The sequence below is a fragment of the Narcine bancroftii genome, chromosome 13 (assembly GCF_036971445.1).
Source record: "Narcine bancroftii isolate sNarBan1 chromosome 13, sNarBan1.hap1, whole genome shotgun sequence".
Taxonomy (NCBI): Eukaryota; Metazoa; Chordata; class Chondrichthyes; order Torpediniformes; family Narcinidae; genus Narcine; species Narcine bancroftii.
In genome coordinates this window covers 30,761,637-30,779,749 of record NC_091481.1, presented here as the reverse complement: position 1 = coordinate 30,779,749, position 18,113 = coordinate 30,761,637, and the positions used below count along the sequence as shown (strand labels likewise).

General features: G+C 43.6%; 1 protein-coding gene across 12 annotated transcripts in view; it reads left to right on the top strand.

Annotated features, from left to right (window-relative positions):
• plekha5 (pleckstrin homology domain containing, family A member 5) overlaps positions 1-18,113 on the top strand; it is a 429,638-nt gene that overhangs the window by 328,022 nt on the left and 83,503 nt on the right. For 10 of the 12 annotated variants that reach the window (XM_069908666.1, XM_069908663.1, XM_069908665.1 and 7 more), the window contains one exon: positions 4,165-4,291. In XM_069908666.1, the coding sequence (XP_069764767.1) occupies positions 4,165-4,291 (127 nt within the window). Of the gene's footprint in view, positions 1-2,976; positions 3,113-4,164; positions 4,292-18,113 lie in introns of those variants that run through there. The other 2 variants (XM_069908673.1, XM_069908674.1) reach the window with 2 other exon arrangements.

Below are 18,113 nucleotides of genomic sequence, written 5' to 3'. Positions count from 1 at the left end.
GCGTATGATAAAGCAAATTAGATTAAATTCAGACTTCAGATTTATTATCCGAGAATATGCATGATATCACATACAACCCTGAGATTCTTTTTCCTGTGTGTGAGGTTGAATAACCTCACACACAGGCAGTGCAAAAAAAAAAAGGACGCCATGTAAGTATGCAAATAAATAAAGAAATTTAAACAAACTGTGTAATACAGAGGTAGGGAAAAAATCAATAAAGTGCAAAAGTAAGAGTCCTGAAATGTCCCTGACTGAGTTGGGTGTTGAGTCTGATGGCATTTCCTTAGAATAAGGAAAGTGCCATCTACGGAGGGGTAGCAGCTATTCCTGAACATGGTGGCGAGAGTCTTGTGTCACCTCTTTCCTGATGACAGCAGCAACAGAGTGTGTGCTGAGTGGTGTGGATCCTTTGCTTTTCAACGGCAGCGTTCCCTGTTGATGCTCTTGATGGTGGGGAGAATTTTCCTGTGATGTCCTGGCTGGGTGTGGTGTCCATTCTGACAGTGTTGCATGAATTGACTGGATTGGATTGGACGACTCTGATTTGTTTCCTTGCAATAGAATCTTTAACTGACTTACAGTTGAGATAACTGAAATTAAGTAATAAATATTATCATTGGAAAAACTTGTTTAAAAAGACAGTTATGCTTTTAAAATGTATTTAGTTACAAATCCATATGTTTTCATAATTGACTTTAAGTGTAATCTCAATAACTTGAATTACTATTTGCATAGATTTTTTCATTCTTTTATTAAACATATAAAATCAGGATAAATTTGCACTATTTTGTGCCTTTCCTAAAATTATTGGGAAAGATGTGTATTTATTAAAACTATATTTGATAGTTGATAATCTGTGAGCAAACTGAGACACAAGTACATTCAGTATGGCATCTTGTATGTGACTCATTCTACCTCTGCGCACAGTTTGACAAATCTTTGAAGCCTTATTTGTTTAATAATTGGGTATTATGTGCATTATTAAATTCCAATATATTTTAATTTCAGTGTCTTATCTCCACTTGCCAATGTTCTCATTAATTCCCCTTCAAAAGACCCACAAGAAATGGGCGCCACTCAGTAAGATAACGCTGATCTGACTTTGGCCTCAGCTTCACTTTCCTTCTTGCCACTCATCTTTCTATTGATTAAAAATGTCTCCATTTCACCTTTGAATATATTCAATGATTTGATCTGAGCAATTTGAGGAAGACAATTTCAAAGATTCGTGACACTCAGAAGACATTCCTCTTCCATGTAGCATGAAGGATAACATCTATTGAGCATCTACCTAGCGGAGATGCATTGAACCATTAAGGTCGTATCTCATTCTCTGAACCCATGTATGGATCCAAATTAACAACCCCTTCACCCCAGGAGTCAACTTACTGATCCACTTCTGAAACATTTCCAATGTGAATCCTCCAGGACTTTTTTTTAACCAGTCCTTTCGCATGTGGACTTCATACCCTTTCCAATGAAGGGCAACCCTGCATTTACCTTCCTAATTATTTGATGTGCATGAATGCTAATTTTCTGCATTTCATGTCAAAAATACATAGAATCCTCTGTGCACCAGCCTATTGTAGTCCCTCTATTCTGTTGTCCTGTTCTTCCTGCCAGTGGATAAGCTCTCATTTTCCCATATTATACTCCAATTTGCCAAATATTTCCCCAATCACTGCATGTAACCGTTTGTGCAAACTTGGTGTTCTTCCTACAAATTTCCCACCAATATCCTACATACTGTAGCTGAAGCATAACCTCCCCAAGTGGTTAGGGCAATGCCTTTACAGCGCTCGTGATCACGAATGAGATTTGAATCCTATCACTGTAAGGAGCTTGTATGTTGTCCCCATGTCTGCATGGGTTTTCCCTGGGGTTTCCAGTTTCCTCCCTCCTTTCAAAACATACCGGGGGTGTCAGTTAATAGGGTGAAAATTGGGCACCACAGACTCATGGGCTGAAATGGCTGTTGCTGTGCTGTATGTCTAATTTTTTTTTTAAATTGCTCAGTCAGCTTTCTTGATGCCTTGCTGAAGCAAATCATATGTGAGAACATCCAGATCCCTCAGCATCTCAGAGCTGTGCAATCTCTGATCACAAGCCGAAGAACAACACTCAACTTGCCATAACTTTTCCCACACATCTAACCTACATGCATCCCTTTGTAGCTTCCTTATGTCCTCAATGCCACTGCTCTTCTTATTGACAGCAAATTTAGGAACTATTTCTTGGACCCCTACATCTGAATTATATGAATTATGACAAATTGATGCCCCAGTGTTGATCTCTGTGACACACAGCTCATTACATCTCTTTACAAGAAATAGAAGAGCCATTTGTGCCTCATCTCTATCTCATGTTACAAACCAATCTTTGATCATTTTCAATGCATTTACCTCCTAAACTGTGAGCTTGTGTTTTCCATAATGACCTTTGGGGCACTTTGTCAAATGCTTGTTATGTTTCGTGCACTCTTTTGCATTTATCCACATCACAAGTTACTTCTTCCAGCAACTCCAATAAATTGGTCAAACTTGATTTAACAAAACATTGTGACTTTGTCTGATTATGTGGTTCTTTTCTAAATAGCCAACTATAATGTCTTCAGTAATAGCTTCTAATACTTTCCATGTGGTAGATATTAAAGTCAATTGCCTGTGGTTTACTTCTTTCTATCTCTTCCTTTTATTTTATTAAATGAGTTACATTTCTATTTTCCATCCAATGGAACTTTCCCTAAATCCAGGGAAATTTGGAAAATTTAAGCCATCGTGTCAACTGTTTTACAAATCACCTCTTTTAAGAACCATGAAGAAATTCCATCCAGATCTGGAGATTTTTGAGTCTGTAGCTCCAAGTCACTCAGTGCCTTGTGATTGTAATTTTCCTGACTTCCTTCTTCCCTTCTGATTATTCCTGTTCTGAGTTGTGTAAGGTAAAAACATCATGAGATGGGACTGGAGAAGGAGTCACCCAGTACTAAGGAGTAACAGAATGCAGATGTGACCTTGTACACTCAAGATAAGCTTTGCACTAACAAGAATGATGTGCAGCAGACTAACAGAGAAGGATAGCAACAGTTTATTCATTGGACAATGTAATGGTATGATAATTTACTAAGTACATATCCTGAGGTATAAAAAAAACACCACTTGCTGATAACGGCAGAATGTGCCTTCTCCAACTAACACTGTTAGTTGCAAGTGTTACAATCCGGCAATAAAGAACAAAGAACCTTGATTTCGACTCAGTCTGGTGTCTGACTCACTCATTCATGAACAAAGCAGACCTAACAATTGTTGCTCCAACACTCTTGAGTAAATGGTGCCTAATTCCAGTGTACTCCACCTGTTATTTTACATTTAATCCATCTGTTAATTCTCCACTTATTTTCTGTGCGTGTTAATTTCTAAAGTGAGGTTCACAACATAAGAAATCATTCTTTTACTATAACCTGTGATCATTTGAATGTGTACTATTGTACAGTAGTTGGTGTATCTTGCATACCTGTTTGGTTGCATCAAGGAAAGATTTCAGTGTATCTATATGTTGTGCTTGTGTATTTGACAATAAGTTTCCATGAAGATTGATTTCACTGATGTATATTGGTGAAATATTTAGCTATTTCAACTGAATTGAAATAGTTCTGAATTTATGTATCTGTAATTATATTATTGACTAACTGCAAAGGAATTCACCATGCCACATCTATAAAAGCCTAAATAGCTATTTCTCTGGAAATGAAGTTCACTTTTTATCGAACTGTGAAGCCAAAAGATATGGCACTGGAAGTTACCATTTTGGATGTGGAACTAGTTCCACTTATATTGTATATTCTTTCATATAAATTGCATCTTTCGATTAATTCTTGTATATCTCTATGAAAAATTGTGTTCACTTAGTTGAAATATGCAAAATTAAAGAATACAATTATTAATAAACTTAAGGAGAAATATTTGTATTTGGAACTGTTATTAAAAGTGGCTGACTCGACAGCTTGGTGAAATAGCAATTGCATTTTGAGTACAGATTGAAGTGTGGATCCAGTAAGGAAGCAAGAAAATAGGACGTGGTTGAATGGCAAGGGAACACTTCTATTTATAGCTGTCTTACTCTGTACTTGGCAGCCTGCACTTACAATATCCTATTTTCTAGTTTCAGGACCACTGCAACAATGGCATCACAAGAAAAGCAAGACCGACCGGTGAGCATGATCAGTGAAGTTTCTACCTACACCATTGCATCTGAAATGGCATTGCTTCCAAATAGTCCTGTTTGTCGAGTAAGTGTCGACTCTTGTAAATGTAATTCATATCCAATGTCCTGATATTTTCAACTTCAGCTAACACTTAAAAAAAAAATAACGGTTCAAGATCCAGTTTGCTTTTATTATTTTCACTTGATTTGCATTGAGCTGGTCATACTTTGCACGATCAGTTTCTACTTTTGTTTGCAACAAGAGTAGCAGTACTCTGAAAGAATATAAATCTGTTCAATACCAATAAAGTTCAATATTTTATTCACAACATTGCAACATCAATGAAGCAAGTATCACAAGTATGATAAAGGGATTGTGAAAAATCTCTTTAATGGCCTGAATAGTTGATAACAATGCAGTTGATTAGTATCTGTAGAAATTAACTTATTTATGCTGCGAATGAATTTTTATGGTGGTTTATCCTGAAATCTAACAAAATTTACAGGTTATGTTTTTGGGTCCATCATTGGAAAAAGTCACTACAGTCTCACTTCACCTGTCACCACCAGGCTCTTTGTCCTGAAGATGAAAGTTCTTCATCTGCAAGTCAAAGTACTTCTGAAAGTTGCTGAGAATTTCTTCCTTCACTCTATCAAAATGGGAGTTCCCTACTCTTGCCACTCTGTGTGTGCGTGTGATGGGTGGGTGGGTGGGGGGGGGGGGATTCTTCTGTCCAATATTTCCCAGTTACCTTAAATCAATTTGAAGAAACCAAGTTATTTCTTTAATTTATCCAGGTCTCTCATGATTTTGTGGTGGTTCCATTGAATTACTCCTCAGCCACCTCTATTCTGACGAATACATCTTCAGCATTTTCAATCATTTCCAATCCAGGCAAAAGTTCTTATAAATGTCTGCATGCAGCCTCAAATGTTGGCATCTTTCCTCCTGACACTATCTCAACTAAAACTGATGCAAAACTCAAGTTGTGACCCAGTTACAGATACTGTTAGATGTTAGTAGTTCTAGCATAACCTTTCTGTTCTTATATTTTGTGTATCAGATGGAAATAAAAACACACTGCTTGCCTTTTGAACCACCTGAATCTATCCTGCTCATCTATCCTATCTATAGACATAGTCCTCGAGGCCCCTGTTCCCTCACACTACCTCCTCATTTGTTATTGCCTGTTGACCTTGAAGCTTGAAGACAAGACTGGAAAACTCCATTGACTTTTCAACAAATTCTTAGAAGTGTAAAATTATAGTTTGTATTTGTTGCAGAGAAGGTGATATCTAGAACTCAGTGAAGTTTTTAGAATTATCGGGACATAAAGCTGAAGTGGCACTATGGTATGGCAACTTTTTGGGTGTTGATCCCATCAGATCTCCTTTCTTTCTCCCCCTTCACTGCACGTTCCACGTTCATACCTTTTTTTGTTTCAAGTTGCTTTAACCATTGGATTTTCTTATTTGTACAGCATACAAACAAGTTTTTACACTTGATCTTGTGTGACAATAAAAAAGCTCAATTCAATATAAGGCAGGATATCCACCAATCTAAGATAAATCATACCTTTGTGTCTCGATTTGTGGAAAATTATGAGTTACTCTTGATAGATTAGAAATGTTTCAGTTCTTCAAATGTATCTTAAAAACCCTGAGTTTTCACATGGGTCATTTAATGTATGAATGTTTATATCCTGTTTGGGAAATTAACTAGGTTTAATATTATTTAGCTGAGCATGTGGTCTTGTAGTACATCATATTTTCTTAGTTTTTGTTGAGAAAATGCCATATATGAGAGCACAATGATAATTTAATTAGGTCATCAATGTATCTGTGGGTGAAGTCCATCATTCTTCACTTTGCTCAGCCATTGTCTGTCTAATCATGTTCTTGTTCGTTCAGTCCGCTGTCCTTGAGCAGCCATTGCTGTTATTGTTTTCATAAGTTGAAGACACTTAAGAGTTTTTGATTAGTTAAGATCTTTCAACCAACTTGCAAAGTATTCATACTGAGGGGTTTTCTTTCATTTTTTAACCCAATTTCAAGGGGATTAGTATGATTTATTTAAACTTTATATCTCAGTAATTCAAAACTTTTCATTTCGTATTGATCTGTTCTTGAATATAAAAGTCAAATCAGACCACAACTTACTAACAAAGGTTCAAGAATATAGATGTGCATACCATAAAACCATATAACCATTTACAGCACAGAAACAGGCCATGTCGGCCCTTCAAGTCCGTACCGGTTCACTTGAACAAGTCCACTAGCTCCTCCGCAAACTCCTGAGGAAGTAGATGGTAAACTTTTTAATTTGTAAGTAGGGAAGGTTCACATTAAAAATAACAATAGAAAGTACAGTACGTACATACCTAAGCCAGTAACACACACAAAGGAAGAAAACTGATTTGCTGAGACCATAACAATTAAAGGCAAATCGAACTTATAAATTCATCTGATGTTTCAATGCCTCTTACGTCATTTGAGGCCTGGCATCCATCTATGGGGTTGGGGGGGGGGGAGGAGGGAAGGGGGTGCCTATTGAACTAAAAAAGTGCATCAGCCATCCACAAAGACCTAGGACCAATGAGAAATTATAGTTTTGAAGCCCACTGCAGTGGACGCACATAACTAAAACAATAAAAAAGAGAAATGCTTGCATGTCAAACACTGTGGATACCTGTCGGGAAGAGTACGATTAAGATCTTCAAATCAGAATAGTGGTGCAGGTGTCTGTCATTATGAAAATTGAAGTAATAAATGTATAGCCAAGATGGTATCGGTGATTTAATCAGAAGTATATTTAGTAACAAAAAGTAATCCTGGTTTTACCTCTCTCATACGGTGATCAAAAATGTCCAACGAATCTTGCACTTGCCAAATATTTTCAGTTTAACTAGTGAGCTCAAGTACTGTCTTAATAGAATCCTTAAATTAATAATTAGAAAAAATAATAATAATTCCATGTCCTACAAGCACAGTGCTTGGTCGAACAGGTGCATATCCTGTATTGGAGACATTGGAAATCTGAGATGGAGAAGATTTAATGCACACAGGTGGCTGTCCACAAAAGCGTGAACATTTGGAGATTATTGGCATTCAAGGGCTAGACTCCAAACTAGACGTCTGGAAGATCAGTTACCCAAAGAAAAATATTGCCAATAATTTGATCTAACACACTTTGAATTGAAAAGGTGGTTGAGTTTGATCACACTATTACTATTATGTGTGATTTCCTCCTCCCCACCCCCCCAACCAATTTATTACAAATAATAATCCAATTTTAGAACTTGTAGGAGGTACAAGGTGGAATTAAATTTTAATTTGATCACATGAATATTGAATCATTACTAAAGGATCTGAATATTCCTGAAACCTCATGGAACCTAAATTAGGATTTTCCACTGCTAATAATAAATCTGATATATTAGTAAAACTATCAGAAGAATATCTAATTTCTGTTTGATCGATTTTAGATGTCAAACTGTAGCTTGGTTAAGTAGGGAGAAACCAATATTTTAAAGCACGATTACGCAGTGAGTTTCGCAAAAACTTTTTCTCTTTTCATATTAAAATGAAGGCCACTGAGAAAAAGATTCTATATCATGTCCAGGAGGAGATTCTATATCATGTCCAGGAGGAGATTCTATATCATGTCCAGGAGGAGATTCTATATCATGTCCAGGAGGAGATTCTATATCATGTCCAGGAGGAGATTCTATATCATGTCCAGGAGGAGATTCTATGTCATGTCCAGTAGGAGATTCTATGTCATGTCCAGGAGGAGATTCTATGTCATGTCCAGGAGGAGATTCTATGTCATGTCCAGTAGGAGATTCTATGTCATGTCCAGTAGGAGATTCTATGCCATGTCCAGTAGGAGATTCTATGCCATGCCCAGTAGGAGATGTCGCGTCCTGCCCATGGAGGAGATGCCGCGTCCTGCCCATGGAGGAGATGCCGCGTCCTGCCCATGGAGGAGATGCCGCGTCCTGCCCATGGAGGAGATGCCGCGTCCTGCCCATGGAGGAGATGCCGCGTCCTGCCCATGGAGGAGATGCCGCGTCCTGCCCATGGAGGAGATGCCGCGTCCTGCCCATGGAGGAGATGCCGCGTCCTGCCCATGGAGGAGATGCCGCGTCCTGCCCATGGAGGAGATGCCGCGTCCTGCCCATGGAGGAGATGCCGCGTCCTGCCCATGGAGGAGATGCCGCCTCCTGCCCATGGAGGAGATGCCGCCTCCTGCCCATGGAGGAGATGCCGCCTCCTGCCCATGGAGGAGATGCCGCCTCCTGCCCATGGAGGAGATGCCGCGTCCTGCCCATGGAGGAGATGCCGCCTCCTGCCCATGGAGGAGATGCCGCCTCCTGCCCATGGAGGAGATGCCGCCTCCTGCCCATGGAGGAGATGCCGCCCCCTGCCCATGGAGGAGGTGCCGCCCCCTGCCCATGGAGGAGGTGCCGCCTCCTGCCCATGGAGGAGGTGCCGCCTCCTGCCCATGGAGGAGGTGCCGCCTCCTGCCCATGGAGGAGGTGCCGCCTCCTGCCCATGGAGGAGGTGCCGCCTCCTGCCCATGGAGGAGGTGCCGCCTCCTGCCCATGGAGGAGGTGCCGCCTCCTGCCCATGGAGGAGGTGCCGCCTCCTGCCCATGGAGGAGGTGCCGCCTCCTGCCCATGGAGGAGGTGCCGCCTCCTGCCCATGGAGGAGGTGCCGCCTCCTGCCCATGGAGGAGGTGCCGCCTCCTGCCCATGGAGGAGGTGCCGCCTCCTGCCCATGGAGGAGGTGCCGCCTCCTGCCCATGGAGGAGGTGCCGCCTCCTGCCCATGGAGGAGGTGCCGCCTCCTGCCCATGGAGGAGGTGCCGCCTCCTGCCCATGGAGGAGGTGCCGCCTCCTGCCCATGGAGGAGGTGCCGCCTCCTGCCCATGGAGGAGGTGCCGCCTCCTGCCCATGGAGGAGGTGCCGCCTCCTGCCCATGGAGGAGGTGCCGCCTCCTGCCCATGGAGGAGGTGCCGCCTCCTGCCCATGGAGGAGGTGCCGCCTCCTGCCCATGGAGGAGGTGCCGCCTCCTGCCCATGGAGGAGGTGCCGCCTCCTGCCCATGGAGGAGGTGCCGCCTCCTGCCCATGGAGGAGGTGCCGCCTCCTGCCCATGGAGGAGGTGCCGCCTCCTGCCCATGGAGGAGGTGCCGCCTCCTGCCCATGGAGGAGGTGCCGCCTCCTGCCCATGGAGGAGGTGCCGCCTCCTGCCCATGGAGGAGGTGCCGCCTCCTGCCCATGGAGGAGGTGCCGCCTCCTGCCCATGGAGGAGCTGCCGCCTCCTGCCCATGGAGGAGGTGCCGCCTCCTGCCCATGGAGGAGGTGCCGCCTCCTGCCCATGGAGGAGGTGCCGCCTCCTGCCCATGGAGGAGGTGCCGCCTCCTGCCCATGGAGGAGGTGCCGCCTCCTGCCCATGGAGGAGGTGCCGCCTCCTGCCCATGGAGGAGGTGCCGCCTCCTGCCCATGGAGGAGGTGCCGCCTCCTGCCCATGGAGGAGGTGCCGCCTCCTGCCCATGGAGGAGGTGCCGCCTCCTGCCCATGGAGGAGGTGCCGCCTCCTGCCCATGGAGGAGGTGCCGCCTCCTGCCCATGGAGGAGGTGCCGCCTCCTGCCCATGGAGGAGGTGCCGCCTCCTGCCCATGGAGGAGGTGCCGCCTCCTGCCCATGGAGGAGGTGCCGCCTCCTGCCCATGGAGGAGGTGCCGCCTCCTGCCCATGGAGGAGGTGCCGCCTCCTGCCCATGGAGGAGGTGCCGCCTCCTGCCCATGGAGGAGGTGCCGCCTCCTGCCCATGGAGGAGGTGCCGCCTCCTGCCCATGGAGGAGGTGCCGCCTCCTGCCCATGGAGGAGGTGCCGCCTCCTGCCCATGGAGGAGGTGCCGCCTCCTGCCCATGGAGGAGGTGCCGCCTCCTGCCCATGGAGGAGGTGCCGCCTCCTGCCCATGGAGGAGGTGCCGCCTCCTGCCCATGGAGGAGGTGCCGCCTCCTGCCCATGGAGGAGGTGCCGCCTCCTGCCCATGGAGGAGGTGCCGCCTCCTGCCCATGGAGGAGGTGCCGCCTCCTGCCCATGGAGGAGGTGCCGCCTCCTGCCCATGGAGGAGGTGCCGCCTCCTGCCCATGGAGGAGGTGCCGCCTCCTGCCCATGGAGGAGGTGCCGCCTCCTGCCCATGGAGGAGATGCCGCCTCCTGCCCATGGAGGAGATGCCGCCTCCTGCCCATGGAGGAGATGCCGCCTCCTGCCCATGGAGGAGATGCCGCCTCCTGCCCATGGAGGAGATGCCGCCTCCTGCCCATGGAGGAGATGCCGCCTCCTGCCCATGGAGGAGATGCCGCCTCCTGCCCATGGAGGAGATGCCGCCTCCTGCCCATGGAGGAGATGCCGCCTCCTGCCCATGGAGGAGATGCCGCCTCCTGCCCATGGAGGAGATGCCGCCTCCTGCCCATGGAGGAGATGCCGCCTCCTGCCCATGGAGGAGATGCCGCCTCCTGCCCATGGAGGAGATGCCGCCTCCTGCCCATGGAGGAGATGCCGCCTCCTGCCCATGGAGGAGATGCCGCCTCCTGCCCATGGAGGAGATGCCGCCTCCTGCCCATGGAGGAGATGCCGCCTCCTGCCCATGGAGGAGATGCCGCCTCCTGCCCATGGAGGAGATGCCGCCTCCTGCCCATGGAGGAGATGCCGCCTCCTGCCCATGGAGGAGATGCCGCCTCCTGCCCATGGAGGAGATGCCGCCTCCTGCCCATGGAGGAGATGCCGCCTCCTGCCCATGGAGGAGATGCCGCCTCCTGCCCATGGAGGAGATGCCGCCTCCTGCCCATGGAGGAGATGCCGCCTCCTGCCCATGTAGGTAGTGATGAGGTACTTATGGATAATTCAAGGATATGTAACTCTAAAGAAGTCAAAGAAATTTTAAATAGTTCACAGTTTTGGTCAATTGAGATGGCATGAGAATTGATTCTGATAAAAATCGAGATTGCTTTTGAAGTACATTTGAGCACAATGTTGTTGAACATGTCTTTTGTATTCAAGTCAGGACATTTTATTGTGATGAGTTTCATAAAAGATTTATTCAAAGGCATGATTGCATTATAAGCATTAGATTGAATTGTTGGGAGATAAATATTCTCACAGTTTTGCTTAATTTTGACTTGTTAACGTAGTTGATGTAAATAAGTATTTCCAGTCTTTTACTATGGATTCCTTTTGACTTGTATAAGAGTACAATCTCTAAAATTCCAGATCAGGGAATTCATTGCCTTGTTGTGCAGAAGTATCCTTGGGGATTTGAATAACTTTTTGACTGGAGTATGTTCTATTAAAATTTTATTTTGAAATACAAAGGAAGTTCTTTGCAGGTTCCTTGGCCAAGTTATGATGAATAGGTCTGTTGCTTTCATTACCACCAATGCAAATGTGAGTTGGTTTAAAGAGAAGAAATGTTATCTTTTTACATTGAGAGGAAATATCAATTTATATGTTCAAGTAACAAGTCATTTCAAGCATGTCACCTGCAATGCCAATGCACATTGGAAGTCCAATCCTCAGCTAGGCATGATCTATTAAGATGATGTTTGTCAATAGATGAATTTGAATTGGTTACCTTGTAGTTGTGATTGGAAACCTTATCAAATTTGTACTTACCATCATTAGCCCATTTATTCTTAAAAAAGCTAGAATAATCTTGAGGAACAAAATACCGTCAAATTATAAGGAACATTTCCATCAAGAGGAAATTAAAAGAATAAGTTTGTTGGACTGACTGTGCTGGAAAAAAGGAGTTGGATGAAGTAAATGTTATTAAATGAGGGAAATGAGTCCAACCCCACCCTGTTTGGGGGTGACTGATATCCCCTCAAGGATACATTTGAGTGAACAGGTGAAAACTGTGGATGTGATTGGATTCTTTGAGTCTGAAGATAGGATTTGTGTACATTCTAATCAAAATATTTGAACCTAAGCAGGTAGAACACCATTGTTTTATTGGTTAGATGTACAAAATTCCTTTATTCAACCTAAACAATTGAAGATATAGTTTCAATCCATCACCAGTTGATATATATGAAATGTTAATATTCTCAGTGAAGGATCCTTGTGGTTGCATTTGAATTTTCTAACCAACTCATCCTCTTATAGATCCAATTTCTGGTCTATTTTTGCTGATATCATGTTGTCCAGTGCAGGGGTTTGTAGGTGGAACCGTGCGATAGTTCAATTTTTTTCAGTTTCCTTTTTCTTTGGTCGTGGAAAACTAAGTGCAAGTTTTACCTTTTCACTATCCATCGGGATACCTCCAGAACTAAATTTGCAAAATGGAGCTAGTTTTAAATTATTGACTGGCAGTTTTATGATTCCTGTATATTTGTATAGTTTTCATCATCTTTTGTGCAGGCATATTAATTCTGAACATCTTGAATTTCCTCCTTCTCCATCCCTTTAAGGTCAAGTACTGATTTAATTTTCAAGTGCCTGCTCCAATCCACTTTTGCTCAATCATTTGTGAATGCAGCAAGATTTCCCTGGTGAAGAACTTTTACCCCTATTTTACCTTTTAGGGTACAATGCCATATGTAACAGATTTATCATGTTGAAAGTGCTTTTCCACTTGACCACCTTAATTTCTCACCCCCCGCAAAAAAGAAATCCAAAATAACTTCCTCTTCTATTTCAGTCTGCAACATTTTGCCGAAAACAAAATTCTCCTAAGTCTCTAGGAATTCAGTTCCTGAATGCTTATCACTGGAGTACTGTGTCCAGTTCTGGTCTCCATATTTGAGGAAGGATATACTGGCTTTGGAGACAGTCCAGAGGAGGTTTACTAGGTTGATCCCTGGGATGAAAGATTAAATCGTCTAGGATTGTATTCGCTCGAGTTCAGAAGAATGAGAGGAGATCTTATAGAAACATATAGGATTATGAAGGGTATGGATAGGATAGATGTAGGAAGGTTTTTTGAGCTGGCCGGGGAAACTAAAACGAGAGGACACAGTCTCAAGATTCGGGGGAGTAGATTTAGGACAGAGATGAGGAAAAATAGTTTTTCCCAGAGAGTAGTGAATGTTTGGAATTCTCTAACCAGGGAAGTGGTTGAGGCTGCCTCATTAAACGTATTTAAAATTCAGTTAGATAAATTTTTACGTGATAGAGGAATTAGGGGATATGAGGAGAAGGCAGGTAGGTGGAGTTAGGTCATAAATTAGATCAGCCATGATCGTATTGAATGGCGGAGCAGGCTCGATGGGCCATTTTTGGCCTACTCCTGTTCCTACTTCCTATGTTCCTTATAGCATCAATTGTACCCCAGTTAATAATGAAATCTCTCAGGATTATGACCCTGTCTTTGTTGCATGTGAGAATTTTGCTCAGAAATGTTCTCTTCTTGCTTCGATAATTTAATTGCTTGACTAAAAATTTCAGTCTTTCTTATGAATTGGTTTGACTGTTGTGCATTAACAGAATGCTAGTAATATTTCAATTTGCCTGGCTTTTGTCAGTATGTTATATAGGACTAGTATTAATATTCCTTATTACACTCCTGAGACTTGCTCTCTAGACTCTGTGGTGTCATCTTCTGGGTTATCAAGTGGGTGCCCTCCTTCCTCAGTGTTTTGCTGGTTGACCCACGGAGGGATCAGCAGTGAATCCCGGAGCCCCGGGCTCATCCCCTAGATGCCATTCACTCACTTGGGGGCCCAGATGGAATCCATTCTCCTCATCCAGAGCCACTGACTACCCTTTTCAGCAGCTCTGGAGAGATCTTTGACTGCTTGTTGGTGTATCTTTTCTCACACTCCCAACTCCTGGAGTATCCTCGATGTCAATGTGGCTACAGATCCTCTGCAGCCTACTTCAACCGGTCAGACCCTTGCCTTCCAGCCACGTCGCTGCACATCAGCTGCAAGCTCAGTGTACCTCAGTTTCTTGTGCTCATATGTCTCCTCCACTGCATCCTCCCAGGGCACTGTAAGCTCTTTGACTGCTTGTTGGTGTATCTTTTCTCACACTCCCAACTCCTGGAGTAGCCTCGATGTCAATGTGGCTACAGATCCTCTGCAGCCTACATCAACTGGTCAGACCCTTGCCTTCCAGCCACATCGCTGCACATCAGCTGCAAGCTCAGTGTACCTCAGTTTCTTGCGCTCATATGTCTCCTCCACTGCATCCTCCCAGGGCACTGTAAGCTCGATGATGTAAATGAGATTCAACACAATGTCTCGTTTGCCACCATCTTCCAATTACGTGCCTGCCTAACCGTCTGGAATCTGATCTTTATGTAATTCTGGCTTGACCCTCACCTTCCTGGACAAATGCTGTTAAAAGGCCAGCAGGATGAAGGGGGAGGTAAAGCATTGACTCTATTCCACCTATTTTCCAGCATTGCTGCAAGACACTTTAGCACTTGGTTGTGATGCCAAGTATATCGGCTTTGAATGAGGCTGGTCTTGCAGCCTACTAAAATATGTTTTAGTGTTGTTGAAGTTGGGCAAATGGAACAGGTGTGGTCAGAGTAGATACAGAAAGGTTGCTTCTCATGGTGGGAGATTCTAGGACAAAAGGACACAATTTCAGGGTTGAAGTGCTTCCGCTTATAACAGAGGTGCAGAAGAATTTCTTCAACCAGAGGGTGGTAAATCTATGTGAGACTAGGTCATTGGGTGTCTTTAAGTCAGAGATTAATAGGTTCTTTATTAGCCAGGGCATCAAAGGTTATAGGGAGAAGGCAAGACAGTAGGGCTTGATGGGCTGAATACCCTATTTCTGCTCCTATGTCTTTCGGCCTTGTCTCAATGAAGGGTCCTGACCCAAAACTTGGACCTTTTCTGCTCGTGGATGCTGCCTGATAGACTGAATTCCACCAGGTCCTTATTGTTGAATCTAAAACACTGTTCTCTCTTCTCCACCTCCCCACCCATCCCCACCCCCAACCCTTTTCACTCCCCTCCTGAATTTTGATTCTATACTTAGGTTAATCGGACCTCTTTACAGCTTTAAAAACTTCAATTTTACCTCACTTCTGCCTCCTCTGTTATAATCTTTAATTTTCCAAGAGTGGCAAGACCTCTTAAATATCCTCTCCAGCCTCTGCAGTGCAATCATACTTGTAAAGCTGTTACCATACGAGCCTCAGCTGCTGAACAATGAGTCTAGATGGCTTTAACTAACTGCTATCTTTATTAATTTTGCACATTCATTACAAGGTCACTCTGTTCCTCCACATTCCCGATCTTCTTGTACCTTCCCAAATGCATTACCTCACAAGATTGTATTAAACTGCTCTAGCCACTTTCCTTCCCAACTGACCAAACTAACCATATTCTTCTGAATTCTAAATCTTTCTTCTTTTGTCCCAACCAATTTCTGAATCATGCACAATCCTTTTTAACTGTCCACTATGCCCTTTAAATAATTAATATACACGACAAAGAGCAAGAAATTGTGAACCGAGACTTCATTAACTCGACTTGTAACAGTCTTTTGGGCACAGAAACAATTTTCAATCATTACATTCTGCTTCATGCTATTGGGTTCTTTTTAGATCTTATTAGCCATTCTTCCTTGCATCCATGCCCATCCTTCCATGTGGGCGAAATCAATTGTTCTGACCTCATCGCCAATCCCTGTTACCTTCTTAAAATATTGAATCAAGTTCGCCGCACCTAATCTTCCGCAGTCAAATCCACACTGGCTGTCTGTGATTAATCTTCTCCAAATGAAGATTTTTTTTTCCGCCCCCCCCATCATTCAGAATGGATTTCAGTCATTTGTTCACTGTTGAATTGAGGCAAACTACTCCATCGTTAATTGGTTTATTCTTTCTTCCCTTTTGCACAATTACACTTTGCCATCTGTACAATGTTCTCTTCATCACTAATTTTCCATTAGTTCCACAAAATATCTCTTAAGCAATGGCCATTTTAATTCACAACTAATTTCAAATTAAACATTAAAGAAAGAAATGTGCTTTGCTGTTGTGAAAGAGATTTGAGAATAATACCAAATCACTCCTCCACCTTCTTGAAGTTGGTCAAATATCTGACGACTTCATTACCTATTTGCAAATGGTAATGGGGAGTTGAATAAAACTTGATTACAGCTGTCAATTTTCCTCTATCAGTGTTGAGGTTAAATTGAATACCTGTACTTCTAGCTCTTCATCTTGTGAATAATACAATTATGTTTAGTGGAATAATGGAATAGTCATCATGTTCCTTGTATGCCAGTTTATGAAAGGAAACTGAACTATAAATTGAAAAGCAAAATTAGAGTAAGTATTGGAATTCAACATGAGCAATGTTCAGAAAGTTTAATGTAATGTCAAATATTGAACTCTTGTCAATTTGATGATGCATCTTCTTGATATAACAATTACAGAAATCAATTTAATTTATACCCTGATATTAAAGGTTGGCTGGGGACATTGGATACATCAAGTGCAATGCCCCAGGCAACATTTTGGCTGTAGAGCTGTTGACTCTTTTTCCAGAATCAGTCACAACTCTAGTCAGTACTGATACCATTGCTTAGGTATATCCTGTCCACGTAAAGCATACACATCCAAGCTGGCCCATCACCACTCAAAGAATAATTTGATGGAACGTGTCACTGGCAGCACTCATTCAGAAGTGGGAAAAATACATAGCAGAGGTGATATGACAATATTACTTACAGATATCAAGGCAGCATCAGACAGAATGTGACGCCAAGGCCCCCTGGTAGAATCCGAAGTCAAGGAGAACCCAGGGGAATGCTCACTACCAGACAAAAGGAAGCTACTGTGCAGGCCTTTCTATAGGATAACTCATGTAGAGGATGACCCTGGAATTTCTACCTAAAATGTTGGTCTTGAGCGATATCCTTTGTGCAAGACCCCCCCTCCCCCACCACCACCAAAAATTTGGCACTTGCCAATAACCAGTGGATGCTGTTAAAAGCGAATCACAATATTTTAATAACAAATAATCATTTAAAGGATTAAATGTTATGTGGATATTTTAAAATAAACCACTGCTGGCTCCTCTAAACAGACTATTTAAAGACTAGAGAGCCATTAGCAGTTGTACCTGGTGAATGGACCCCACAGAGGAACATTGAGACTTTGGAAATAACTCGTGGGGCATGCGCAGCTGCGTCTAAGCCAGCAGGAAGATGGCGGCGATGTTGTGACTTTGTCACCAAGGTATAGGACTACCCGATTAAGTTTCGAGGATCACCTATGCAACAGCATATAGGGTACTTCTCCACATTAGAGGCCAATTATCTCAGTGGTAAAGCATTGCTACAAGAGTTGCACAGGGCAGTATCCACTACACAACCACCATGAGCAAACGCATCAACAACTGTTCCTCCATAACACCAGAAATTGAATTGCTTGTGGCTGATTGCAGGATGTTCTATTCCACCCATAGTTCCCTGGAAAACTGAAGAAGGTCATGCCTGCGGCAAACAATATTCAGCCACAGACTGATGCGTGACATCGGTGCTGTCTGTTACTTAAGTGCCAGGTTCTAAACATTAACACTAAGGGAGAGTCCAACCATCTCACTTGATATTCAATGCTGTGATCTTCGTATGAGTCCTCTAATTGGGCATCGTCATTGACTGGAATCTCAACCGAGTTGGCAGGTAGAAGAGCAGGTCAGTGTCTGGGAATCCTGCAGTGAACCGTTTGCCATCAGCCTTTCCAGGTCTTTCACACCTTCCACTTTAGGAAGGTCACTAAGTACTTGTATGATTGAGAATGCAGCTGTAACACTGCCAAAGAAGTTGTATTCTATCCACACTGAAGCAGTCCTTTTTATGTGCTCCTAAATTGCATTCTCCATTACCAATGTATCACAGGTGCAGTGTGCACTGGCTATAGAAATAAGG